The following is a 27,542-nucleotide window of genomic DNA, read 5'->3' as shown; positions in this document are numbered from 1 at the left end:
TCGCCCTATTACACTTACAATTTTAAGAGGAAAGAGGAAATCCCTTATCAATGTTTATAAGCTTTACTGTATCTGCTCTTGGAATAATCTGATTCAATAATTAGCTAGTCGGAGTATCAGAGCATTATGCAAGAAAATATGAAGTGTCTCTCTCTAGCTGTACTCACATCATTGGGTATGGATAGTTCATGGGTACTGGCTGGTGGACTGGCATCCAAACCTACATTGTAAAGAAGGGGAGAAAAGGAAGAAAAGAGGACAGTATATAGATAAAAGAAAAGAAAAGAAAAAAGTAGATAGAGGAGGATAAATGTCTTGAGCACTTCTTTAAACATGCTATTGAGTTCAAGATTTACCATGTAGAAAATGTATATTAATTAGTTTTACCACTACACTCAGTCCTCGAGTTGAAGGGGGATGCGGGGGGATGCCATCCCCCCTGAAATAAAAACGGTCAATATCATCCCCCTTCTAAAACGGCCATCCCCCCTTCCCATCCCTTACATCAAAGTATCAGAATGTTTAAACTTGAAACTAATGTTTAATAAAAATGTCTGCGGCACTGGCCATCCTCTCAGTCACGAGAGCATGCACTCGCAATTTGCAAATATGCTGCGCATCACTGTCCAACGGTGCGCATCTCGCGCCACTTACTGTCGGTCGCTTAGCCTTAATTGACAGTGGCACGAGACCCGCGAAAATATCAGATGTTTAATAAAAATTCCCACGGTACTGCTACTGGTCATCCGCGTGGGAGCTTGCGCAAAATCACCCATATGTTTCCACGTCGCGCACGGCACTTCTCGTCTGCCGGCTCACACCAGATTACAATACACTGGTGAACCACATGCAATGCCAGTCTTCCCTCAACAAAGACACCAGATGTTGTCAGTGGCAACATGGCAGTGCCATGGCAAAGTTAAATACAATATTTAAATAATAAATACGATTGGACTGAAACACTGGATTGCATCAAGCGACCGAACCTTAAAGACATGCAGTGTTTCAGTCCAACCACTGGGGGCTAGATCCACAAAGAATGGATTGCACGGAGCAAGTTGCACCCTTACTTACAATTCATTATGAATTGAAAATGTGGGACCCTGATGTAAACAAGACGAAAGTCTTTCTCTGGTCTGCATCCCCTTAACAATTGTGTGTATTGAGCCGTACTGTATTGTACCCATTCTGCAATCTGTTAATACAATTTTCATTCAATCAATCACAGCGCAGATTGATTGATTGAATGAACATTTTATTAACAGATTGCAGAATGGGATCATTGATTCTGTCTCAGTCGGTTCCAAGATAAGTCTTCCAAGAGAACTCTTTGGAAAATGTTGGGGAATGAGACCCAGTCAGGTTCGGTCGCTTGATTTTCCTCGGGGAAATACTTTTTAAACCGTTCAAGAAGAGCTTGGAGGTGAGTTGTTAGACATCCTCACTGTATTCACACTCAGTTCATTTTCCTCCATAAATTAATGAATCTCTGTAAATCCAGTCCATTACTATTCCAGCGCTCGAGTTTCCTCGTGAACGCTTGTATTTTATCATTGAGCGACAGGATGGTTGTGTTTTCACCTTGTAGTGACAGATTAAGTCCATTCATTTTAGCAAATATGCAAGACAAATATGCTAGCCCTGTTATCCAGTCGGGATCGGAAAGGTGGGCAGCGAGCTGGGACGCATTCTGTCAGAAACAAGCGCGCCTCATCCCGCAGCTCAAACAGGTGTTGCGCGTGACATGCATTATGTACATCTGTCAACCAACCCTCCCGTTTTTCGAATAATTTATGTAGGACAAAGGAAATCCATAGGCTGAATATGATTTATTATCATAATTTTAGGTCTATTATTTTACATTTTAAAAGCATTTCTTTTATCAGTTTAATGTATTTTAACAGTATTAAAATAAGAAAGGTGTTTCAATATTGTTATTGTTTTGGTTGTTTTGTTGTTACCTGTTGGTCTAATATAGGGAATATCTGTATAAGTGCTATTTGTTTTTCTAAGCAGTTTCAATTAGCATTTGATGCCCTGTTAAAAAACTAAAATTTGAACTGCAATAAAATGATGATGGATCAATATTTTTCTCATTATTTTCCAGTTTTGTCCCCCCCAAAATAGGAAATATATGAATTGCCCCATCCAATAATAATGATCTGGTATCAAGAGTAGTGTATCTACTCCCACTCTGTAATTCTAGTTTCGAAATACTCCTAAAAGCTTAATTTGCATATTAAAATCATTAAAATGTTCTACCGGCGGACGATGCCCCCGGACCCCCATACTCAGCGCCCCCCCCCCAAACTTTCCATGAGATCTGCAGCCCTGACCATCCCCCCTGTTTTTTTTTCACAACTCGAGTACTGACTAGTTCTGTATCGTTAGTGGCTTAGCTTGGCATCGCTACTGCACTATCTCGCGTACGTGCACGCGTACTGAATAAACCACAAATGTACCTCTAATACCAGTATTAGTCTGACCACACCCCTCATCAGCTTACCTTCATAAGCAGGTGTGTGGTCACCTGCTCTCCTCCTTCTCGCTTTCACCACAAGGAAGAGGTGCCTCGGTAGATCCCCACACTTGACACCATGATGGAAGAAATTGGATTAGGAACAGCTTGGGAAACAAGGATACGTTGACATCATATCTTTATTTTCTCTCTCACTATTTTCGAGAAAATACGGCGATATTGTCTTCGTACTGGAGTGTCTAGAAGATGATGATCATTCTAAAAACCCTCCACCGGTTTTCGTATTGGGAGCACGCCGCTGCATGCTTCTCAACTGCAGTTCCTTGCTGTGTTTGTTGGGGTGAAACCTGTCAGGCCACAGCTGAACTGTCGGACATGCCGCTGTTGTGAGGAGCGGTGCGTTCCAGGTTGGGTGAGTAGTGTTTGCTGGCGGGCTCCACTTGTCTGTTAGTGCTATGGGGGCTACTTGACAAAGTTTATGGAAACCGGCCCCAGGCTAGGGTCCTTTGTTTAGCCGTCTAGGCGACAGAAGGCCTTGGTCTGGCGACCATTATAGTTTTAACTAGTGGGCCGCGACCATTGACACTGGTGATCCCTGTGTGTTCTGGACGAGTGGATTCTCTCTGTCACCGTGTTAAGACCCCATCTTTCATATCCAAATGAGAGTATTCCTTCACGAGGGGATATGTGCATGTAATGTGCGATAGCGGCAGATTCATGTTCAAAGTCAGCTATACAGGCCAGTTGGTACTGTGCTGATTCCGCCGGACGTGGTAATGTCACCGTTGTGAAGCGGTGTTGACGTCTTGTTTTCTCTTTTCTCTTAAAAAGTGAGGAGGGTTCAGAACGGCGGCCTGTCTGGGTGAGTGTTATGTCATTGTTTACATGTTCATAGCTTACGGTTAGCCGGTCAGTGGCCTGGCGCGGGGTAGCTTAGCTTCTCGCGCGCCGCCGGGAGCTCGCTTCTGATCACGTGCGTCGTTAGATCGGCGTCTCGCGAGCGGAAGCAATAGCACCCGAACGGTTGGAGCAGCCGTTAGCTTGATGCTATTCTGTTGAACGTGCTTTGATTTTAACATGTTTTACACTCTTGACCACGACGTCATCCTTGACAGGGGATGTTCGTCGACCCTGCCTGAGCCTAGACGGGGATTGCGTCAACAAAGAGGACTGTAGCGACTGGTGGAGCGGCGACGCTGCCCGGATCGAACAACACAGGACGGCTGTGTTCTACGGTGTCTTGTGACTGCACTTCGCTGATCTGCGTTCCGGGTAGGTACGGGGTTGGCCAGACCTCATAACACGTCTTCTGGTTTTACTTTGCTAAATGTATTGTGAATAACGGTGTTTTTTCCCAAAACGTGTGTTGTTGCAATGCATTTGGGATACGTTGCGGGTTGTGTGTGAGCTGTTTTTGTCACTGGCAGTTAGCTTCTCCGTGCAGATCGTGATGTATTGATCTGGTTGTTGTGTGAGAAACATCATGGTGTTTATGTGTACCGTGTACTCACTACTAAGGCAACTAACCTATGAAGCTATGCTTGGTGACAAGTGAGTAAAAGAATGTTCTTTCTCAGACTGTAATGACAATGAACAGTGAGTTCACACATTAACAGGTTTTCCTGTTTTAACTGGCCGTATTGAGGGTAAAATAGGAGGATTGTGTTTTTCCCCCCCGGTTCCCTGGGGACTTTATCACCTCCTATCAGACATGTTGTGCATTAATTGTGTCTTTTGTGTGGTAGGGATACGATGTAACTCTTAGCTTGATTGCTGAGGTTGTGCTAAATCTGCTGGAGAAACTTATTTCCTAAAGGGAAATTGGTTTGGTTGCTGTCATGTGTGCTTAGCAAGGCCTGTGGTCGATACTAATCAAGAATGATGTATTCTCTCATTGTGAAAAAAACGGCGTTCCTCTGTTGAGTGTTTTTGCCATTTTTTGTAGGTGATGATGGGTTGTGTGTGTCATGTGACCTACAACTGGGTTGTACTGGCCACAGAAGCACATGTGTATGTTGGACCGGGGTTCTTAGAGCCCTCTCTATTCTGTGTTTTTCCTTAGTAAAAATCAGATAGCAGGTTAGCTCGTGCGCTGTGTGGAGCTGTGAAACGCTTCATAGAGCTGACTATGACTGTGTCATATTCTCTTTTTGTCGTTACGTCGTATCATGGGTGTGGGGTCGTAAAGGGGTGGACTGGTAACCTTTCCTCTCCCCATTGTTCTGTCGGTCAGGGGTACACCCCCTGTCCTTCAAGGTTCCCGTCACGTGGCGGTTCGGCACGTTACGGGGGGGGGGGGGGGGGGGGGGGAGGGAGTTCCTGGTCCCACGGCCTGGTATATTGGGCGTGTGCACCGCAGGAATTCCCCCGCCATGGAGTACGTCACCGTGCGCGTCTCTGTTGGTAGGACTTCCGTGTGCTGTTCAGGTCCATGTGATGGATCTGTTTTCAGGGGGGGTGGTCAGGGCTCCTCCTCACCAAGCGCCTACTCAGGCCTTCTGTGAGTTCGGACTCCTTCTTCCATGTGAGGAAGCCTCCATCAGAGTACAGAGCCTTCCTCCTCAGATTGTCAAAGTGAGTGGACCCTCTAGAAGGGTCCTTTTCTATTGTATGTATATTCGATTCAATTCGTTTATTGAGTGTGTATGGGTTCGGTGCCTCTTCCCCGGAGGCCCTAAAACCAGTTTTTTACATGGCTCAAGGTGCAATATATTCTTTTCAATCTGTACAGCTCGCGTGGGAAGTCTCTCTGGGGATCCCCGTCTCTTTCCTATGGGAGGGTGGTGGGATGTAAAAATGTGAACATTTTTTACCCCGGCTGTGTAGACTGGGATACATACTGTTGATGCTTCCTTCTTTCTATTCCAGAAGTGTTGGAGTTAGGGAGTGTCGCACCCCTCTTGTCGTTCCCCTGGGCGCCTTGGGGATTCAATGACAGGTCTAAATAGCCTGTTCATTGATGGGGGTGTGTCCCGACGCACGTATAGTGCTAGCTCGCTGTAAACAGGCGATTGACTGGCACGCCTTGGTTGCTTGTGGTTGAAACAGCGTTTTTATAAAGCAACTGAGATGGGGGTTTTTCCTCTTCCGGCGACCACATCCCATGACCTGGGTGGGTTGTCGACGGATTCTCGTTCATGTCTGGGGGATGATGACGGGATGGATCTGAACATATGTAGTGGGGTCTCACGCCCTTGGGGTGGGCCACCAGGCGCGGTTCGTCCGAACGTCTGGGTGGCGCCTTCTTTTCATGTTAAGATCAACACGCATATCTGCCCTTCTCCTGGAGTAGGCATGTCGGCGTGGTTAGGGCACGGGACTGGTTCTGGTCACGCTGGTCCAGATCAGTTGAACCCGTTGTCCGCCGGGGATGCAGATCTGCTGTTCTGGTACCCTGAGGGACTTGGGCTTTTTTCAGGGGGAAAAATGCCAGGTCGGTCTGGGTGTCACAGGGTTAAGCGCTATGGAGACCCTGGTTGGGTATGTTTTTACTCAGCACTGTTGTCATGGCTTACAGCCATGCCATTCTGTACGCGCTCGATCTCGTCGGATCTCGGCCGCTACACAGGTTGGTCCTGGTTAGTACTTGGTTGGGAGACCGCCGGGGGATACCAGGTACGGTGTGCTTAGGGGCTGGTTCTCCATTATTTTTCGCTCCTCTCTCACGCATGGCGAAGAGGGGCCTGTGGGGGTGGTTTTTTGACCTCCTCTGGTGGCCCTGTGCTTCCCGTACCGCCAGGCCCGGTCCGAAGTGATGTTTGCGACCCGTAGGCCTGGGTTAACCCTTTTTGGAAACTGAAACACTTGTACTGCGGTATAGCCGGTGTATACCCGCAGGTGTGTTTTGGAGTTTTTTCTTGAGGGGTTATAGGAACAACCACCGCATTGGGTAACACCGAGGTGGTTGATTCCCTGGTGTGTTGGAGCAGTGTCAACTCCCGGGTTCACCGTTTGAGGGTGCCCCTGCACGTTCATGACGTCTGCCAATCGTGTCAGTCTTCTCTGCCTCGACCCCTCTGGGTGGGGGTTGTTAAATGGAGGCTTGGTCATGCAACACCGCCAGCTTACGCTCCTTCCGCCGGGGCGGCTGTGTTCAGCTGTCCCCTCTGGCGCCTGTCTCGTCCGCAGTCTCCAGGCTAGGGTTAACAGCCTGTTGCCTGGTTTTTCCCCGGTGCGCTGCCTGCTTCCGTTGGTTAACCTTTTTTGTGTGCTTACGGCCATGCTGACTGCCTATTCTGCAGGGTCAGTGTGCCAGGCGGTGTACTATTGGGGGGACGGGGCCCGCTCGGCTTACGGCCATACCGACCTGAACACGCCCGATCTCGTCCGATCTCGGAAGCTGGGCAGGTTCTGGCCTGGTTGGTTCCGCCTGGGAATACCAGGTGCAGTAACTGAGGGGCCTTTGTCCGAATACGCTGGCGATGTGGGGGGCGGGGCACTACGTGCCCACCTGGTGGGGTCTTGATGCTGGCATCATGGACTTCTCCGGGCCCCCATTCTAGGGAGTCCAGTCCTTTTGGTGGGTCTGGGTCTTCCTTCGTGCTCCGCTGCTACGGCCTTGCCACGGGGTTGGGTTTGCCCTTGGCCCCGTGATTCTGGGGGCAGTAACGAGGTTGTTCCTCCGTTCGTTCCCGGGTGGCATGCGGGTTGTGCGTGTGTGTAGTCGTGGGGTCAAGCCACGGTCTGCTCACCCTGTGCGTTGAGTTGCTTGAGTGCCTCTTCGCACGGTCGGGTCCGTCGCCCTCCCGTGACGTCCCTAATAGGGGGGCTACCCTCCATTAGGGGGAGTCGGGGGGGCTCGGCCCTCCCTGTTCTGATGGTTTTGGGGGGCTGTCAGCGGGGTGTATTTGTCAGCCAAGTGGCTCCGCTTGGCCTCCCTTGTGCAGTAGCGATGCCAAGCTAAGCCACTAACGATACAGAACGTTAGGTTATGACTATAACCAAGTTCTGTTAGTTAGGGGCGATGCTTGGCATCGGACGGCCGCTGCAGCCCTTGTCCTCACCTTGTGGTGAAAGCTTGGGAAGGAGGAGAGCAGGTGACCACACACCTGCTTATGAAGGTAAGCTGATGAGGGGTGTGGTCAGACTAATACTGGTATTAGAGGTACATTTGTGGTTTATTCAGTACGCGTGCACGTACGCGAGATAGTGCAGTAGCGATGCCAAGCATCGCCCCTAACTAACAGAACTTGGTTATAGTCATAACCTAACGTTTTCAACTTAAATTCATTCAAATTGAAGTGTCCACACAATCCTCATTAATTCATATTTAGTTTTGATGGATATTTGGTGGGGGGTGGCTTGCTGAAAACCATGTACAAGAGGACAGTTTGTGAAAAACCAGGAAGCTGTTTTTTGTTTTAATCCTGTCTATCCTGTCATGTTTGAAATGGTAATTGTGACGTCACACCTTGTAGGTGAAAAAGGAATCCAACATAGCAATCTTTATTCATGAGACCTTCGTTGTGTCTTTTATATGTCCATGCTACTCATAACGCATGTACTGTACAGACACAATACATCTTGTACTGAGGTCCAACTAAATACTGGAGACATTCTGCTGGTTATTATGTGACATGTGGCCATCGCACTGGCAGTTTTCATCACTAACGGAACGCAGAACTACCTCAAAAGCTGTTAACAGAGACACACAGGCATATCAGACGGAACGAAAAGACGAAAATGTATGAAAGAAAAGATGAAAATATATGAAAGAAAAAAGGAACATAAAGCAAGGTTTTAGAGGAAATAATCCACCAGGGCCATGTCATGTCATGCTGTGCAAAACAGGAGAAAGGGAGGGGGGGGGGGGGGGGGTTCTACAGGTGCAAAGAGGAGGAAGTGTCCAGAGGGCTTGTGGGTAATAGTACGTACCAGGGAAAGCGGGGGTGGTCTGTCCGAGGGGGGTAAAGGGGGTTTGCTGCATAGCCAGCTGGTGGAGCTTGGTCAACTGCTGAAGGGGTTAGGAGGGACAGTAGAACTAAGACGTTATTGTTGTAAAAAAAAAAAACAGGTCACACGATAAATCAAGCCAACCAAACAAAGAGTGAACGAGACGGTGAGGAGAGGAGGCCATGACAACACATGGTGGTGGAGGACGAGGAAGGAAGAAAAAGAGAGAGGGGGGGGGGGGGGGGTTCCTATCCTGGACTAATACATTGTTAACGTGATGAATGTATTGTTTTTCTCCTATGTTGTTCTTGTTCTTCATGATATCGCTGCAGTTCCATAATGGAGATTAAACTTGATAGAAACTAGATAGCTTCTTCACCACTCATGTTTGTGTTTCCCAAAAACTTGGCAGACCTCTATTTGATGCTAAAAACAATTTCTTCGCAAGTCAGAGAGAGAGTAAAACCTTGCAGAGACGGACAACCGTCAACCATGTATCAGCGCATCCATACATCCCCCCATATATGCGTTTGGAGGTGACACCTCTCCCCCGCTGTCTGTCACTGCCATCAGGAATGGGTCAGACGGATGCTCTGGGGCACTTTTCACCCTAAAGAGGAGTTTTAATGAGGGTGGAGGAAGATCTCTGGACCCTTACTAGAGTGATGGTAACGTCGACCAACGCCTCCCTTGGCATCAATCACTGCCTTCTTCAAATGAACCGATCCTGACACACGATAGCTTTCGCGATGCTCTCACGACAAGGACGGATGGAGTCAAATTATTTAACAGGGACTATATGGTTCAATGCCATTTACGAGGTGTCTCCACATCCAGATTACATCATAATCATCAGAGCCCCATCAATGATTGTTCTACAATCTACTGTGCCAGGTCTCCTGATAGCAGTACTGTGTATTACAGTATATCAATTTACCCACAAGGAATGGATTAATAAAGATCCATCGTATCGTATCTTATTTTATCTTATGTTATCTTATCTCTCTCTATCTTACACCAAATATTCTTCCAAGTGCTGTAGCTACTGTCCTTACACAACAAAGACTGTTTTCGAGTTCAGCTTGACATATTGACTTTAGTTGTACTGTATGTTTTAGGAAATTTATCAGAAATGTTGTATATTGTATCACTGTGACTGGTTTGATGGACAGTGTTAAACGTCATGGTTAGAATAGCAGAGGTTGGGAACTCACATCTGGGTGTGGGATGGCATATTGTCCCTGAATTGTGTAGGCCTGGAGGGATGAAAAAGTACAACAATAATCAAATCTAAACGTACTAAGAAAGCTATTTTTAATATGAAACATCATTCAAGGGAATATATTTTTTCATAATAAGGAAAAAAGGACTGTATGATCTTGCCCGGGGTTATGCAAAGCTTGCCTGATATAATATCCTTTTTTGTATCCTTTTTCTCCACCTATAAAGGTTTTTGATATAATAATCTGAATACATAATTATTAGCTACAATACACAAATAGTCAAATAATCTTTTCAAAAGCAGAAACATTTGCCAAAAGGATATGATATCATTTGAATGAACAGGGATGTAAGGCGCAATGAGAGCTTACATGCAAGTTTTATCTAGCAATGCTCAAATGTAACTTTGGTGCAAATACTGCATTTGCGATGCAACAGCATCTGGAATTAACCATGAAATGGTTCACCTTTCTCTGCGACTGAGGAGGACTTGTGTTGTGGAAAAACAGGTGTTTGTTGGTCATAAAATCACCATGTTGTGTTCCCTCCCAGTGTGGCTCAACTAGTTGACCCATCGCAGGTTTGTGTTCCATTCTTTCTTTCCCCAAGTTATCGCTTAAAACTATTTCATTGAGTAATGATGTGGGCATGATTCAGTAGAGCGCAGTTAAAGGGATAGTTCGGAGATGAAGTGGTATGGAGTACTTGCTAATAGTATAGTTGGTGCAATGCTCTTAGCTTGGAGGTCGGAGTTCTGTGGTTGGAGTTCTGGGCCACTGCCCGGTTCCAAGTGGACCAGGAAGCACCAGACACAAAAAAGTGTCAACACACACCCTAACATGCAAGCAAAAACGAAAATCAACAGTCCTCGAGCATTTCCATGCTTGATTCATGTTGGAAGGTGACCCAGTGCCCCAGGGCCCTGTTTCTTGTACCTGGTTCAACTAAGTCGATCAAGATGTCATTATCCAGCTTCAGTTAACCCGATGTTCGAAGCCGGGATTTTCCTGTTCCTCGAAGGTGGATTCAGTCTCGTTAACTCAAGCCAGACTTGCGACTCAGGCTAAATGCGCGCGGCCGCTTCAGGCGAAAAGCCAGCACGTATCGATGGCAGAGATCCTGATTCTCTAACGGCATTGATTGATTAATTGATTTAAAACTTTATTGACAGATTGCAATACGGCTCAATCGCCTCGCCGACAAGTTAAATGCGTTATCTATAGGCTAATTTTAAGTCCCTCATTACCTCAATCAATCAGATTATATTTCTTTAAACTTGCCTGCTGGATTGAATAATCAAATGAGATCTTGCTAGCGAAAATAATTAGTTAAACTTATACAGAATTACGATACGGCTCTCTTACCCATTGATTGATGTATAGTCGATCTTTAACTTATCTCCAATGTGGTCTAACGGGTTGTTGTTTTGACTATCACGCAGACGACCGGGGTTCGAGACCCTAGTCTTTTCCTTCTTTTTGCAATATAGGAATAATTCAATTTGGTGCACGTTGAGAGCTATATAAAGAATGACATCCTCAATGCATGTAGATTTATAATATTTTAACTTAAAACCAGGCTACTTTGGCGTATAATCATTAATATTATATTCAAAAAAATCATATTGGAAACACCAGGTTTTGAACCCCGGTCGCTGGGTTGACAGGCTTGAGCACTACCGCTGCACCACTGTGCCAGATAAGATAAATTCATTGTTTATACATTAATGAACGAGAGACCCGTGTTTAGAATATCCTTTGTTTTGAATGAAGTTTATCTCTTTATCCTCATTCATTAATGTGACGTCAACGGCTCATTCAATTTCTCAAATCCGTCAAACAGCGCATCTCATCAGACATCTTAATCCCAGTTACAATTAAAATAACCACATAATGTGTACATCGCACGAGCGAGCGCCACGGTATATATAACGTGCATTATTTAGGACAAAGTGAATTTAGTATCAGCATTTTGGGTCTATTTTACATTTCAAAAGCCCCCTCTGGAAGAATGGAGCACAAAAACGTAATTCAGAATGGTATAATGCAGATCGTAGACTGTGGGAATAGTTTCAGGAAACGGGCTGTCACTTCTTTGCGGGGGTGTGGCGATGGTTCAGGCTAACTTGAACTTAAACTCTGCTTTCGACCAGGCTCAAACTTTTGGATCTGTTGTCATGGTGATTTGGAAAATCCACGTACGGGGAACCGGAAAGTCCGGCTAACTCAGTTATCCAGTTAAAGTTATCCGGCTAACTCAGTTATCCAGGTACAAGGAACGGGGCCCAGGCCAGAACTCCGACCACAGGACTCCGTGAGCAAGCTAATGGCACTGCATCAACTAGACAACACAATGTCCAAAAATCTGTACTATCCCTTTAAAACCCTGTAAGGCCCTCAGTTGCAAAATGACAACATCACTTTTAGCTAGTTACACAAAAGTCTGTACATAAAAAATTAATTATAATAATATGTTTACACATTTACATAGTCAATGGGTCCTGTTGTTTAGCATCACAATGCTATTGGATAGTACATTTGTTTATAGGTCCCACCCTTTGGCCTCCAAAGTCACACAACTGCCAAATCTTCCTGTAAGCAACAGTTTTATTGGACTGGATTTGTCAGATTCAAGGAAATAAAATGCCTTAAATATTTTTAGAGTTAGAACAAACAACAATGACATACCACTACTATGACAAAATGAGGAGGAACTCAATACTCTCCCTTATTCATGAATAAATAATTAAGCAATAAACACATGTGTGATCATGGGAATGATATTTTAGGCAAGTTCGGTAGATCTGAACAATGGTGCCAATTATCCACAATACAGCATTTAGCCCTGGGGACTTGGCAGGGGGAAAACATCTGTGCTCTCAATTTAGAAATCTGTCAAAGCATGCTGTCATTGCAATTATGTATTTTCATTATCTTGTGATCTCAACATAAACTGTGGTGTTTTGTCATGATCACAGGTTAATTATCTCATGATCTTGGTTTTATCAGATCACAGATTATCTCCGTATCTACACATACTGTAACCTGTGATAATGAACCGCTCTTAAAGAGCACCTACGGGAGGTTGCAATTCAAAACTGGCCACCGTAAATGTCCAAACCCCCCCACCCCCTCCTAATAGACAGTCTCCTCCCCACCGTATGTATATTTCTCTCCCACCCACCCACCCCCTCCTAATAGACAGTCTCCTCCCCACCGTATGTATATATTCTCTCCCCACCATATGTATATTTCTCCCCCACCCACCCACCCCCTCCTAATGTACAGTCTCCTCCCCACCGTATGTATATATTCTCTCCCCACCGTATGTATATTTCTCTCCCACCCACCCACCCCCTCCTAATGTACAGTCTCCTCCCCATCATATGTATATATTCTCTGTTAGGATCTATGGGTAACAGTACTGTATATTTGCATATCGTATATATATGTCAGAAATGTAACAGTACTATATACCTGTATGTCATGTATGTCCCTATGCCATAAATGTCATGATGTCATGTATGTTGTGTATGTCATAAATGTCACTATGAATTGAAAATGGGGGACCCTGATGTAAACAAGACAAACGTCTTTCTCTGGTCTGCATCCCCTTAACAATTGTGTGTATTGAGCCATACTGTATTGTACCCATTCTGCAATCTGTTAAATAAAGTTTTCATTCATTGATGGTTTGATCACAACTAACACTACAGGATCACCTGTCTCATCTCATGTCTGTTGGGAGGAATGCGTCTGGGGAATATTGTGCGATGCATGCCAATCAATATGATACGTGTAAGAGCTCTAAAGGTAATGTTATGTCATGGCTGTGGTCATTTTGGACAGATCCATTACAAAACACAGAGATACATTTGGGGATAGTGCTATTGACATGGTATTCCCCACAGAAACCCAGCCTGCACCATGGCCTGAATGAACACCTATAGGCTAAAGGTGCATACGGGTGACATTATGGGACGCACAAGCCACCATGATACTTGGCAGCTGTCTGAATGAGAGGCGGGAAATGGAGAAGTCGCACAATTTGGAACATTATAGCCTTCATATTTGATACATTATAGCATTTATATTTGATAGATTATAGCCTTTATATTTGATACATTATAGCCTTTATATTTATACATTATAGCCTTTATATTTGATACATTATAGCCTTTATATTTGATACATTATAGCCTTTATATTTGATACATTATAGCCTTTATATTTGATACATTATAGCCTTTATATTTGATACATTATAGCCTTTATATTTGATAGATTATAGCCTTTATATTTGATACATTATAGCCTTTATATTTGATACATTATAGCCTTTATATTGGATACACTAGCATTTATATTTGATACATATTCTTTATATTCGATACATTATAGCCTTTATATTTGATACACTATAGCCTTTATAGTGGATACATTATAGCCTTTATATTTTGATACATTATAGTCTTTATATTTGACATATTATAGCCGTTATATTTTATACATTATAGCCTTTATATTGTATACATTATAGCTTTTATATTTGATACATTATAGCCTTTATATTGGATACATTATAGCCTTTATATTTGATACATTATAGCCTTTATACGAGAGGGCCTACCTGGAAGAGGTCAAGGTCCTGGCGGGATGGTGCCAGGAAAACAGCCTCTCCCTGAACGTCAGCAAAACAAAGGAGATGATTGTGGACTTCAGGAGGTCGGGGGTCAAGGACTACAGCCCCTCAGCATCGACGGAGCACAGGTTGAGAGAGTCAACAGCTTTAAGTACCTCGGAGCCTACATATCCGAGGACTTGACATGGACCACACACATTGACAGTGTTGTGAAGAAGGCACGACAACGCCTCTACTTCCTCAGGCACCTAAGGAAGTTCCAAGTCAGTCAGAAGATCCTTAAGAACTTCTACTCATGTACAATAGAGAGCATCTTGACCGGCAACATCACCTCCTGGTTTGGGAATAGCACTGCACAAGACCGAAGCAGACTACAAAGAGTGACACGTTCAGCCGAACGCACAATTGGAGGGGGGCTCCCCACCCTCCAGAACATTTACAACAAGCGTTGCAAGGGCAAGGCTAAGAGAATCATTAAAGACTCCAGTCACCCGAACAACTGCCTCTTTGAACTGCTGCGGTCAGGCAAGCGATACCGGAGTCTCAAGGCGAGCACAGAAAGACTCAGAAGAAGCTTCTATCCCCAGGCCATCAGGCTGCTAAACGAACAATGAACACTACACAACAACAACCACCAAACGCACATAGCACACACATCCACATGCACACACTCACTTTAAACAAACACACTGTAGCACCCACTCCACACACTTTATAGCACACACCCACTTTAAACAAACACACTGTAGCACCCACTCCACACACTTTATATTTATTGATGAAGGATTGCACTACAACTCGTACACCTTACTGTAAATTGTACCTAAATTGTACCTCATCCCATTTCTGCTTTGCACTATATAGTACTGTACATTAGTACACTGCATAGTATTGTATATTATATGGTAACTCAGAACATTGTACATATGTCTATACCGAACACTGTGACCTCATTTTCTTCTTCTAAATTACATGCTATACTATGTTATTTGATACTATCTTGTCTAGCACAGTCTCTGGAGCGTAACAGTAAGAAGCATTTTGTATGAAAGTATTCTGTACTTCTGTATGACAACTATTAAAGAAACTTGAAACTTGAAACTTGAGATATTGGATACATTATAGCCTTCATAATTGATACATTACAGCATTTATATTGGATACATTATAGCCTTTATATTTGATACATTACAGCCTTTATATTAGATACATTATAGCCTTTATAATTGATACATTACAGCCTTTATATTGGATAAATTATAGCCTTTATAATTGATACATTAGTATTTATATTTTATATATTATAGCCTTTATATTGGATACATTATAGCCTTTATAATTGATACATTACAGCCTTTATATTGGATACATTATAGCCTTCATACATATATATCCAGTAAACTGGAGTATACCTTCATCACATCCATTATGCACAATTTGGCATGGAGCCACAGGGTGTTAAAAACAGGTACATTAAAAAACATGTTTTGTTTAGGATCATATGTTTATGCGTTTTTGCTCGGCTAGGAGCTTGCATTTTCATTTGCGCTTACACCATACACCCTATATAAGACACAGAATAACCTGCTTGGAACCTAATAAGTCAGGCCCACAAAGAGTGCACTTTGCGTTGTCACTGAAGCCCTTCTGCTAGAGTTGTTTCTCACTCCTGTGTCCTCTGTCTGCTAGGTTGACACAGTTGACCACCAGGTGCTACCAGCTATCCCTTCTGATCTCAGGATCTCTGGGAAGGCATTTTCATGTTTTGCCTCCTAACAGAATTATCTTACCAGGTATCACAGAGAGGCTCACTGCCTACACCATCTTCACCACCAGGGCTCAGTCCTCTGCCCCCTCTTCTTCTACCTCTACACCAAATCCCCATGGCTCTGTCATCACATCACATGCATTATACTATCCCTATGTCTACAACTCTACTATTGACCATATTCACAAGCCGGAAAGGAATGAAACATGAGCGCATGACATAAGAGCAAAATGACCACTGTGTGAATATGGTCAATACCTCTCATTCCTGTCCTCTGACACACTAGTAGAGACCTGCATCTCTGCATGCCTAGCTGACATTTCCAGATGGATGTCTGCCCAATCGACAACACCACAGTGACTCCCAGATGGCCAAGAACCTCGCTGTGCTCCTATTCAACTAACTATGGCCCACATTGCAGCCATATTATGCTCTTCAACATCCGCACAATTAGACCACTCAGAGACAGTCAGTCCAGCTCCTTGTCCAAGCTCCGGTAATCTCCTGATTTACCATATAACTCACCCAGAATGCTACAGCCCAACTTGTCTTCAACCTCCCCAAATCCTCCCTCATCAGCCCCCTCCTGCACTCCCTGCACAGGTCCACTGTGAAGTTTTAGGTCCAATTAAAAACCCTAGTGTTGGTCTAAAGGAGCCCCTCCAGGCCATGGCTCAGCCCTATACCCCAACAAATTCTCTTTTAGGGTGGACTTTTGCTTTAGGGTCCCACTGGATAACACAAATAGCTTCAAACCTGGCATCACTGTGTACAGGATAAGGAGCATCTATATCAAGTCCTCCTCGTGTTCTGTTTTAGAAATATTTGTCTTCAACTGACATGAGCCGGTCTGCAGTATAGTTTGCCATGAGCTGGAAGTGCATTAGTATATTTTGCTTGCTCTTCCTGACACCGGTGTGAGTCGACCTTCAACAGCCCTCTATTAAGTTGTGACTTACAGGTAAGCCCCCCCCCCCCCCCCCCCCCTCCCCCCTGAGGCTGCTATACTTGCAGAGGACCGGGGTGACATGCATGTTAGTGTGAAAGGGAGTGAGAAAACCTGAGAGCACTAACAGGAAGTGGCTGCTGCTGCAGTAAAATGCTGAGGTCGACTGTGGACACCGCTGGAGGGTCGGCTCTTACCTGGCCTCCTGAAAAAATTACGGGGGTGGAGGCGGGCTTTGGGCGGTAAGGGATGGTGGCACCTTTCGGTGGTGACTAGGAGAACAAGAAGAGGGGGAAGAGGCAGAGGACAGTATTAGATCATTAGGCAGAACACAGGGGTTAATTCTGAATGGAACAGAGAGAGAGACGGTCTGGGTAAAACTAGCAGTGGTTGAGACCTAGTTCCCTTTTGCCCCATCGCCGCCATGTTAAGTGTTAACAGCTTTAGTTTTAAAGTTTTGTTTTATTTGTCACCTAATGTACATTACAGTGAAATACTTGGTTCTGTATGAGCCCCCCGTGAGATTCTGCTTCATACAGTAAAAAAAGTTAAAAGAATAAAGGCCAAACACTATATAATATACAAACTAAAGTACAACCTAAAGTACAAAGTGCAGTACAAAATGCAAAAAATCAAGTATAAATTCAAGCTTTTTAAAATGCAAAAATGCAAGAATGAGGCAGGGATGTCGTGCAAATCTTTGTAATAAATAGATAAAAATATGGTGTAGTGTTGAAGTGTTGTTGTTTGCTCTAACTATTATTAATATTAATAATTAATTAATAAACTAATATTTAAGGCATTTTATTTCCTTGAATCTGACAAATCCAGTCCAATAAAGTGAGTGTGTGCAGGTGGATGTGTGTGCAATGAATGTACTGTAGATGGATGGGTTAGTGTTAGTGTTAGTGTAATTCAAAGCTACTGTAGTGATCCGTCTCTTTACATTAGACAGTCTCTGGTCTAACTACAGAAAACAAGTTCTACTGCAGTCTGTGTGATGATGATCATTGATTCAATGTGTCTCCTATATCTCTTTTCCCCACAGTTATGCCACACATGTAAGCTAGTAGCAAATCTGCTCAATTTAAAGGAGCAATAGGCGGCCGTTGATTTTGGGCAGAACTTAGAAATATGCCTCCAAAACCACCCCGCTAGGTAGCTATGTGTTAGCAGCAGGCCTTTGTGTATGTGCACAACTGTTATGCACATAACAAGTGTACATTTGATAGACAGCTTGCTTGTCATTCCAATCATTTGAGTTGGTCGTTTGTTTGATTGGATGTTGTTGTTTTAGCTCCTGCCCCTTACCGGAACGACAGATTCCTTTCATTTTGGTATCAAGCGTCTCATTTCTTTTAGTACTATCGATTACTGTGGAGATATAATACTTTAGCTGGTCGTCCGCAGTAATACACATTGGCCGTATTACGGGGAGGGAAAACTGAAGGGTGGGGATCGAACGTTGTGAAGAAGCGACTCCTACAAGTCGGTTGGTGCGCCTGCGCAGTAGAATCAGGAAGTGTCGGGGGCAGCGTGAGCCTCCCACGCGTTACTCCTCGACACTGAGAGATCGAGCTGCGCAGGTGAAAAGATGCGACTGCTGTTACCTCAAGTACCGGAGGGGACTTGTGCTATGTATGACTTAGTCCACATTGCAGCCGGCTTGTGGGAGGCAAGAAACAGCGTTTGTGACAGGGGAGGGTTGAATTGGATGATACGAAATTGGGATGGGAGAAAATATAGAAAAATGGGAGAAAAAGTGGATAAAAAAAAAAAAAAAAAAAAAAATCTAAAATGTTGCCAAAAATCAGCGACCTATTGATCCTTAGTTAAATTCTAACACAGAGCCATGAAAGATTAGGGCAGTGTCTGAGTAGTCTGTTATGTATGGCAGGGCTGGGCATCAGTGGCGTCGTTAGCCCTGGGCTTCCGGGGCTTTAGCCCTGGGCTTCCGGGGCTTTAGCCCTGGGCTTCCGGGGCTTTAGCCCCGGATGTTTTTCTCCTAACCCCGGACATAAAAAAAAAAAAAAAAAAAACGAAAAGTCAGCATCCCCATTGTCTGTGCTGAATGTTTGTTAGTGTTTGGTATTTTTTGTTGGTTTTTAGTACTTTTAAACTTTTTAGTAAGTAGTTTTCATTTGATCCTATAATTCTTTTCATTCACTGATTTGTGGACTTTTTTTTTAGTGTCCTGAAAGGCACCTTATAAATCAAATGCATTATTATTATTATTATTATCATCCAGGAGGGAAAATACACTTAGTAGGATAGTAGGGACTGCATCTCTGCCTGTCCTGACCAGGAAACACTTCTGTGATCTCCTCTGGCAATAGTTGGATATTGTAATGTGTGGCGAGGGGTTGCAGCAATTCCACTGAGAGAAACTGGTCTGAGGCTGGATAACATGCCTGTATGCCTCTCATAAGTTATTCTCCAACTCATGAGAACCTGCTCTCAAGCTCTTGCAGCATTCTGTCGACGACTGGATAGAACAGTTTCTGTCTCAGCTGATCTCCTGAGCTGAGGTCTGAGCTTGTGCCACAAGATGACTCAACTACATACTCATCCATCCTTTTCTGCTTCCTCCTTTGGCTGGTAGTATGTTCCTCAATCCAAAGGTCATTACATATGTATATAATGAAACACACAATACATTTTTTCAATTGCTTAAGCATGATTTTGAAAACGGGGCCCGGTGTTTCAAAACACACAATTAGCACAACCACACACAATTATCAGAACACCTCAGATCCTTTGCTAAATTAAACACTTGTCAAAACCATACACTAATTTATAAAAACTACATTTTGTTACCATATGAAACACACGTTTCATATGACTTAATTCTGTTTGAACCAGTTACACACACTGCTGTGCTTAACCTAAAACACATTTAGCAATTCTACTTCTCAGTGATTAGAGTACTGTAAGTGAAGTACGCAGAGAATGTGCAAATATACAATGAATTCACCAAACACTACACAAGACCAATGCTGTAGAGACTGATGAAAATATGCAAAAAGTGTGAGGCTGACATTGTGCTTATAGGGGTGCAAATCTGGGCCTATGTTTTGCTCCTTGAGTGTAAGGTTTTGATAATTGTGTAATACTTTTGATTTGCGTGTTTATGCAATTGAAGAAAACTGTAAAGACTAGAGATTAACTGTTTATTTCTTTTGTACATAGGCTGTGCATATGTTTGTTTGTTTATTTGCTTATGTGTATGATTCTTAACTGTTTTTATTTTGTTATTGTTGTATATGTGTGTATGTATGTACAGTATATGTATATATATTATATATATATGTGTATATATGTATATTTGTACTCCTGTTGGGGCCTCTTGGACCAGATCAATGTTTTATCTGGCTAAATAAAGGTTAAATAAATAAATAAGAAACTGATGATTTGGTCCTGTTAACTTTGAATTTTCTATGGGGACTGCCCAGATCCCTCTCATGGACATGGACCTCACTTTGAGAACCTCTAATGATTCTAGTTCTTCAGTATTCATCTCTAATTACTCTAAAATTGCGTATTTCCGTGTTTAAAAAAATAAAAAAATAATAATAATAATAATTCCACCCCCCGGGCTGAAGCCCCCAATGTTTTCTAACCCTAAAAACGCCCCTGCTGGGCATGCTTTCACTCTTCATTCAAGCCTACAGTACATAGGCGGGCTTTGGGCGGTAAGGGATGGTGGCACCTTTCGGTGGTGACTAGGAGAACAAGAAGAGGGGGAAGAGGCAGAGGACAGTATTAGATCATTAGGCAGAACACAGGGGTTAATTCTGAATGGAACAGAGAGAGAGACGGTCTGGGTAAAACTAGCAGTGGTTGAGACCTAGTTCCCTTTTGCCCCGTCGCCGCCATGTTAAGTGTTAACAGCTTTAGTTTTAAAGTTTTGTTTTATTTGTCACCTAATGTACATTACAGTGAAATGCTTGGTTCTGTATGAGCCCCCCGTGAGATTCTGCTTCATACAGTAAAAAAAGTTAAAAGAATAAAGGCCAAACACTATATAATATACAAACTAAAGTACAACCTAAAGTACAAAGTGCAGTACAAAATGCAAAAAATCAAGTATAAATTCAAGCTTTTTAAAATGCAAAAATGCAAGAATGAGGCAGGGATGTCGTGCAAATCTTTGTAATAAATAGATAAAAATATGGTGTAGTGTTGAAGTGTTGTTGTTTGCTCTAACTATTATTAATATTAATAATTAATTAATAAACTAATATTTAAGGCATTTTATTTCCTTGAATCTGACAAATCCAGTCCAATAAAGTGAGTGTGTGCAGGTGGATGTGTGTGCAATGAATGTACTGTAGATGGATGGGTTAGTGTTAGTGTTAGTGTAATTCAAAGCTACTGTAGTGATCCGTCTCTTTACATTAGACAGTCTCTGGTCTAACTACAGAAAACAAGTTCTACTGCAGTCTGTGTGATGATGATCATTGATTCAATGTGTCTCCTATATCTCTTTTCCCCACAGTTATGCCACACATGTAAGCTAGTAGCAAATCTGCTCAATTTAAAGGAGCAATAGGCGGCCGTTGATTTTGGGCAGAACTTAGAAATATGCCTCCAAAACCACCCCGCTAGGTAGCTATGTGTTAGCAGCAGGCCTTTGTGTATGTGCACAACTGTTATGCACATAACAAGTGTACATTTGATAGACAGCTTGCTTGTCATTCCAATCATTTGAGTTGGTCGTTTGTTTGATTGGATGTTGTTGTTTTAGCTCCTGCCCCTTACCGGAACGACAGATTCCTTTCATTTTGGTATCAAGCGTCTCATTTCTTTTAGTACTATCGATTACTGTGGAGATATAATACTTTAGCTGGTCGTCCGCAGTAATACACATTGGCCGTATTACGGGGAGGGAAAACTGAAGGGTGGGGATCGAACGTTGTGAAGAAGCGACTCCTACAAGTCGGTTGGTGCGCCTGCGCAGTAGAATCAGGAAGTGTCGGGGGCAGCGTGAGCCTCCCACGCGTTACTCCTCGACACTGAGAGATCGAGCTGCGCAGGTGAAAAGATGCGACTGCTGTTACCTCAAGTACCGGAGGGGACTTGTGCTATGTATGACTTAGTCCACATTGCAGCCGGCTTGTGGGAGGCAAGAAACAGCGTTCGTGACAGGGGAGGGTTGAATTGGATGATACGAAATTGGGATGGGAGAAAATATAGAAAAATGGGAGAAAAAGTGGATAAAAAAAAAAAAAAAAAAAAAATCTAAAATGTTGCCAAAAATCAGCGACCTATTGATCCTTAGTTAAATTCTAACACAGAGCCATGAAAGATTAGGGCAGTGTCTGAGTAGTCTGTTATGTATGGCAGGGCTGGGCATCAGTGGCGTCGTTAGCCCTGGGCTTCCGGGGCTTTAGCCCCGGATGTTTTTCTCCTAACCCCGGACATAAAAAAAAAAAAAAAAAAGAAACGAAAAGTCAGCATCCCCATTGTCTGTGCTGAATGTTTGTTAGTGTTTGGTATTTTTTGTTGGTTTTTAGTACTTTTAAACTTTTTAGTAAGTAGTTTTCATTTGATCCTATAATTCTTTTCATTCACTGATTTGTGGACTTTTTTTTTAGTGTCCTGAAAGGCACCTTATAAATCAAATGCATTATTATTATTATTATTATCATCCAGGAGGGAAAATACACTTAGTAGGATAGTAGGGACTGCATCTCTGCCTGTCCTGACCAGGAAACACTTCTGTGATCTCCTCTGGCAATAGTTGGATATTGTAATGTGTGGCGAGGGGTTGCAGCAATTCCACTGAGAGAAACTGGTCTGAGGCTGGATAACATGCCTGTATGCCTCTCATAAGTTATTCTCCAACTCATGAGAACCTGCTCTCAAGCTCTTGCAGCATTCTGTCGACGACTGGATAGAACAGTTTCTGTCTCAGCTGATCTCCTGAGCTGAGGTCTGAGCTTGTGCCACAAGATGACTCAACTACATACTCATCCATCCTTTTCTGCTTCCTCCTTTGGCTGGTAGTATGTTCCTCAATCCAAAGGTCATTACATATGTATATAATGAAACACACAATACATTTTTTCGATTGCTTAAGCATGATTTTGAAAACGGGGCCCGGTGTTTCAAAACACACAATTAGCACAACCACACACAATTATCAGAACACCTCAGATCCTTTGCTAAATTAAACACTTGTCAAAACCATACACTAATTTATAAAAACTACATTTTGTTACCATATGAAACACACGTTTCATATGACTTAATTCTGTTTGAACCAGTTACACACACTGCTGTGCTTAACCTAAAACACATTTAGCAATTCTACTTCTCAGTGATTAGAGTACTGTAAGTGAAGTACGCAGAGAATGTGCAAATATACAATGAATTCACCAAACACTACACAAGACCAATGCTGTAGAGACTGATGAAAATATGCAAAAAGTGTGAGGCTGACATTGTGCTTATAGGGGTGCAAATCTGGGCCTATGTTTTGCTCCTTGAGTGTAAGGTTTTGATAATTGTGTAATACTTTTGATTTGCGTGTTTATGCAATTGAAGAAAACTGTAAAGACTAGAGATTAACTGTTTATTTCTTTTGTACATAGGCTGTGCATATGTTTGTTTGTTTATTTGCTTATGTGTATGATTCTTAACTGTTTTTATTTTGTTATTGTTGTATATGTGTGTATGTATGTACAGTATATGTATATATATTATATATATATGTGTATATATGTATATTTGTACTCCTGTTGGGGCCTCTTGGACCAGATCAATGTTTTATCTGGCTAAATAAAGGTTAAATAAATAAATAAGAAACTGATGATTTGGTCCTGTTAACGTTAGGTTATGACTATAACCAAGTTCTGTTAGTTAGGGGCGATGCTTGGCATCGCCTTCTGCACTATCTCGCGTACGTGCACGCGTACTGAATAAACCACAAATGTACCTCTAATACCAGTATTAGTCTGACCACACCCCTCATCAGCTTACCTTCATAAGCAGGTGTGTGGTCACCTGCTCTCCTCCTTCCCAAGCTTTCACCACAAGGTGAGGACAAGGGCTGCAGCGGCGTCCGATGCCAAGCATCGCCCCTAACTAACAGAACTTGGTTATAGTCATAACCTAACGTTCTGTATCGTTAGTGGCTTAGCTTGGCATCGCCTTCTGCACAAGGGAGGCCAAGCGGAGCCACTTGGCTGACAAATACACCCCGCTGACAGCCCCCCAAAACCATCAGAACAGGGAGGGCCGAGCCCCCCCGACCCCCCCTAATGGAGGGTAGCCCCCCTATTAGGGACGTCACGGGAGGGCGACGGACCCGACCGTGCGAAGAGGCACTCAAGCAACTCAACGCACAGGGTGAGCAGACCGTGGCTTGACCCACGACTACACACACGCACAACCCGCATGCCACCCGGGAACGAACGGAGGAACAACCTCGTTACTGCCCCCAGAATCACGGGGTCAAGGGCAAACCCAACCCCGTGGCAAGGCCGTAGCAGCGGAGCACGAAGGAAGACCCAGACCCACCAAAAGGACTGGACTCCCTGGAATGGGGGCCCGGAGAAGTCCATGATGCCAGCATCAAGACCCCACCAGGTGGGCACGTAGTGCCCCGCCCCCCACATCGCCAGCGTATTCGGACAAAGGCCCCTCAGTTACTGTACCTGGTATTCCCAGGCGGAACCAACCAGGCCAGTAAGCCGAGCGGGCCCCGTCCCCCCAATAGTACACCGCCTGGCACACTGACCCTGCAGAATAGGCAGTCAGCATGGCCGTAAGCACACAAAAAAGGTTAACCAACGGAAGCAGGCAGCGCACCGGGGAAAAACCAGGCAACAGGCTGTTAACCCTAGCCTGGAGACTGCGGACGAGACAGGCGCCAGAGGGGACAGCTGAACACAGCCGCCCCGGCGGAAGGAGCGTAAGCTGGCGGTGTTGCATGACCAAGCCTCCATTTAACAACCCCCACCCAGAGGGGTCGAGGCAGAGAAGGCTGACACGATTGGCAGACGTCATGAACGTGCAGGGGCACCCTCAACCGGTGAACCCGGGAGTTGACACTGCTCCAACACACCAGGGAATCAACCACCTCGGTGTTACCCAATGCGGTGGTTGTTCCTATAACCCCTCAAGAAAAAACTCCAAAACACACCTGCGGGTATACACCGGCTATACCGCAGTACAAGTGTTTCAGTTTCCAAAAAGGGTTAACCCAGGCCTACGGGTCGCAAACATCACTTCGGACCGGGCCTGGCGGTACGGGAAGCACAGGGTCACCAGAGGAGGTCAAAAAACCACCCCCACAGGCCCCTCTTCGCCATGCGTGAGAGAGGAGCGAAAAACAATGGAGAACCAGCCCCTAAGCACACCGTACCTGGTATTCCCCGGCGGTCTCCCAACCAAGTACTAACCAGGACCAACCTGTGTAGCGGCCGAGATCCGACGAGATCGAGCGCGTACAGAATGGCATGGCTGTAAGCCATGACGACAGTGCTGAGTAAAAACATACCCAACCAGGGTCTCCATAGCGCTTAACCCTGTGACACCCAGACCGACCTGGCATTTTTCCCCCTGAAAAAAGCCCAAGTCCCTCAGGGTACCAGAACAGCAGATCTGCATCCCCGGCGGACAACGGGTTCAACTGATCTGGACCAGCGTGACCAGAACCAGTCCCGTGCCCTAACCACGCCGACATGCCTACTCCAGGAGAAGGGCAGATATGCGTGTTGATCTTAACATGAAAAGAAGGCGCCACCCAGACGTCGGGACGAACCGCGCCTGGTGGCCCACCCCAAGGGCGTGAGACCCCACTACATATGTTCAGATCCATCCCGTCATCATCCCCCAGACATGAACGAGGATCCGTCGACAACCCACCCAGGTCATGGGATGTGGTCGCCGGAAGAGGAAAAACCCCCATCTCAGTTGCTTTATAAAAACGCTGTTTCAACCACAAGCAACTAAGGCGTGCCAGTCAATCGCCTGTTTACAGCGAGCTAGCACTATACGTGCGTCGGGACACACCCCCATCAATGAACAGGCTATTTAGACCTGTCATTGAATCCCCAAGGCGCCCAGGGGAACGACAAGAGGGGTGTGACACTCCCTAACTCCAACACTTCTGGAATAGAAAGAAGGAAGCATCAACAGTATGTATCCCAGTCTACACAGCCGGGGTAAAATTTTTTCACATTTTTACATCCCACCACCCTCCCATAGGAAAGAGACGGGGATCCCCAGAGAGACTTCCCACGCGAGCTGTACAGATTGAAAAGAATATATTGCACCTTGAGCCATGTAAAAAACTGGTTTTAGGGCCTCCGGGGAAGAGGCACCGAACCCATACACACTCAATAAACGAATTGAATCGAATATACATACAATAGAAAAGGACCCTTCTAGAGGGTCCACTCACTTTGACAATCTGAGGAGGAAGGCTCTGTACTCTGATGGAGGCTTCCTCACATGGATCACATGGAAGAAGGAGTCCGAACTCACAGAAGGCCTGAGTAGGCGCTTGGTGAGGAGGAGCCCTGACCACCCCCCCTGAAAACAGATCCATCACATGGACCTGAACAGCACACGGAAGTCCTACCAACAGAGACGCGCACGGTGACGTACTCTATGGCGGGGGAATTCCTGCGGTGCACACGCCCAATATACCAGGCCGTGGGACCAGGAACTCCCTCCCCCCCCCCCCCCCCCCCCCCCCCCCGTAACGTGCCGAACCGCCACGTGACGGGAACCTTGAAGGACAGGGGGTGTACCCCTGACCGACAGAACAATGGGGAGAGGAAAGGTTACCAGTTCACCCCTTTACGACCCCACACCCATGATACGACGTAACGACAAAAAGAGAATATGACACAGTCATAGTCAGCTCTATGAAGCGTTTCACAGCTCCACACAGCGCACGAGCTAACCTGCTATCTGATTTTTACTAAGGAAAAACACAGAATAGAGAGGGCTCTAAGAACCCCGGTCCAACATACACATGTGCTTCTGTGGCCAGTACAACCCAGTTGTAGGTCACATGACACACACAACCCATCATCATCACAATGAGAGAATACATCATTCTTGATTAGTATCGACCACAGGCCTTGCTAAGCACACATGACAGCAACCAAACCAATTTCCCTTTAGGAAATAAGTTTCTCCAGCAGATTTAGCACAACCTCAGCAATCAAGCTGAGAGTTACATCGTATCCCTACCACACAAAAGACACAATTAATGCACAACATGTCTGATAGGAGGTGATAAAGTCCCCAGGGAACCGGGGGGGGAAAAACACAATCCTCCTATTTTACCCTCAATACGGCCAGTTAAAACAGGAAAACCTGTTAATGTGTGAACTCACTGTCCATTGTCATTACAGTCTGAGAAAGAACATTCTTTTACTCACTCGTCACCAAGCATAGCTTCATAGGTTAGTTGCCTTAGTAGTGAGTACACGGTACACATAAACACCATGATGTTTCTCACACAACAACCAGATCAATACATCACGACCTGCACGGAGAAGCTACTGCCAGTGACAAAAACAGCTCACACACAACCCGCAACGTATCTCAAATGCATTGCAACAACACACGCT

At 44.5% G+C, this 27,542-nt stretch overlaps 1 protein-coding gene across 6 annotated transcripts in view; it reads right to left on the bottom strand.

Moving 5' to 3' along the window:
• pcbp3 (poly(rC) binding protein 3) overlaps positions 1–27,542 on the bottom strand; it is a 124,532-nt gene that overhangs the window by 29,399 nt on the left and 67,591 nt on the right. Inside the window, exons 7-10 of one of the 6 annotated variants that reach the window (XM_084309716.1) lie at positions 17,076–17,219; positions 9,586–9,627; positions 8,303–8,432; positions 168–220 (exon numbers count right to left, since the gene is read on the bottom strand). In XM_084309716.1, the coding sequence (XP_084165842.1) occupies positions 168–220; positions 8,303–8,432; positions 9,586–9,627; positions 17,076–17,219 (369 nt within the window). The remainder of the gene's footprint in view (positions 1–167; positions 221–8,302; positions 8,433–9,585; positions 9,628–17,075; positions 17,220–27,542) is intronic. The other 5 variants (XM_084309717.1, XM_084309718.1, XM_084309719.1 and 2 more) reach the window with 5 other exon arrangements.

This window comes from Notolepis coatsorum (genome assembly GCF_963971535.1).
Source record: "Notolepis coatsorum genome assembly, chromosome: 3".
Classification (NCBI taxonomy): Eukaryota; Metazoa; Chordata; class Actinopteri; order Aulopiformes; family Paralepididae; genus Notolepis; species Notolepis coatsorum.
Note: the sequence above shows the minus strand (reverse complement) of the source record. Positions and strands in the feature narration are given on the sequence as shown.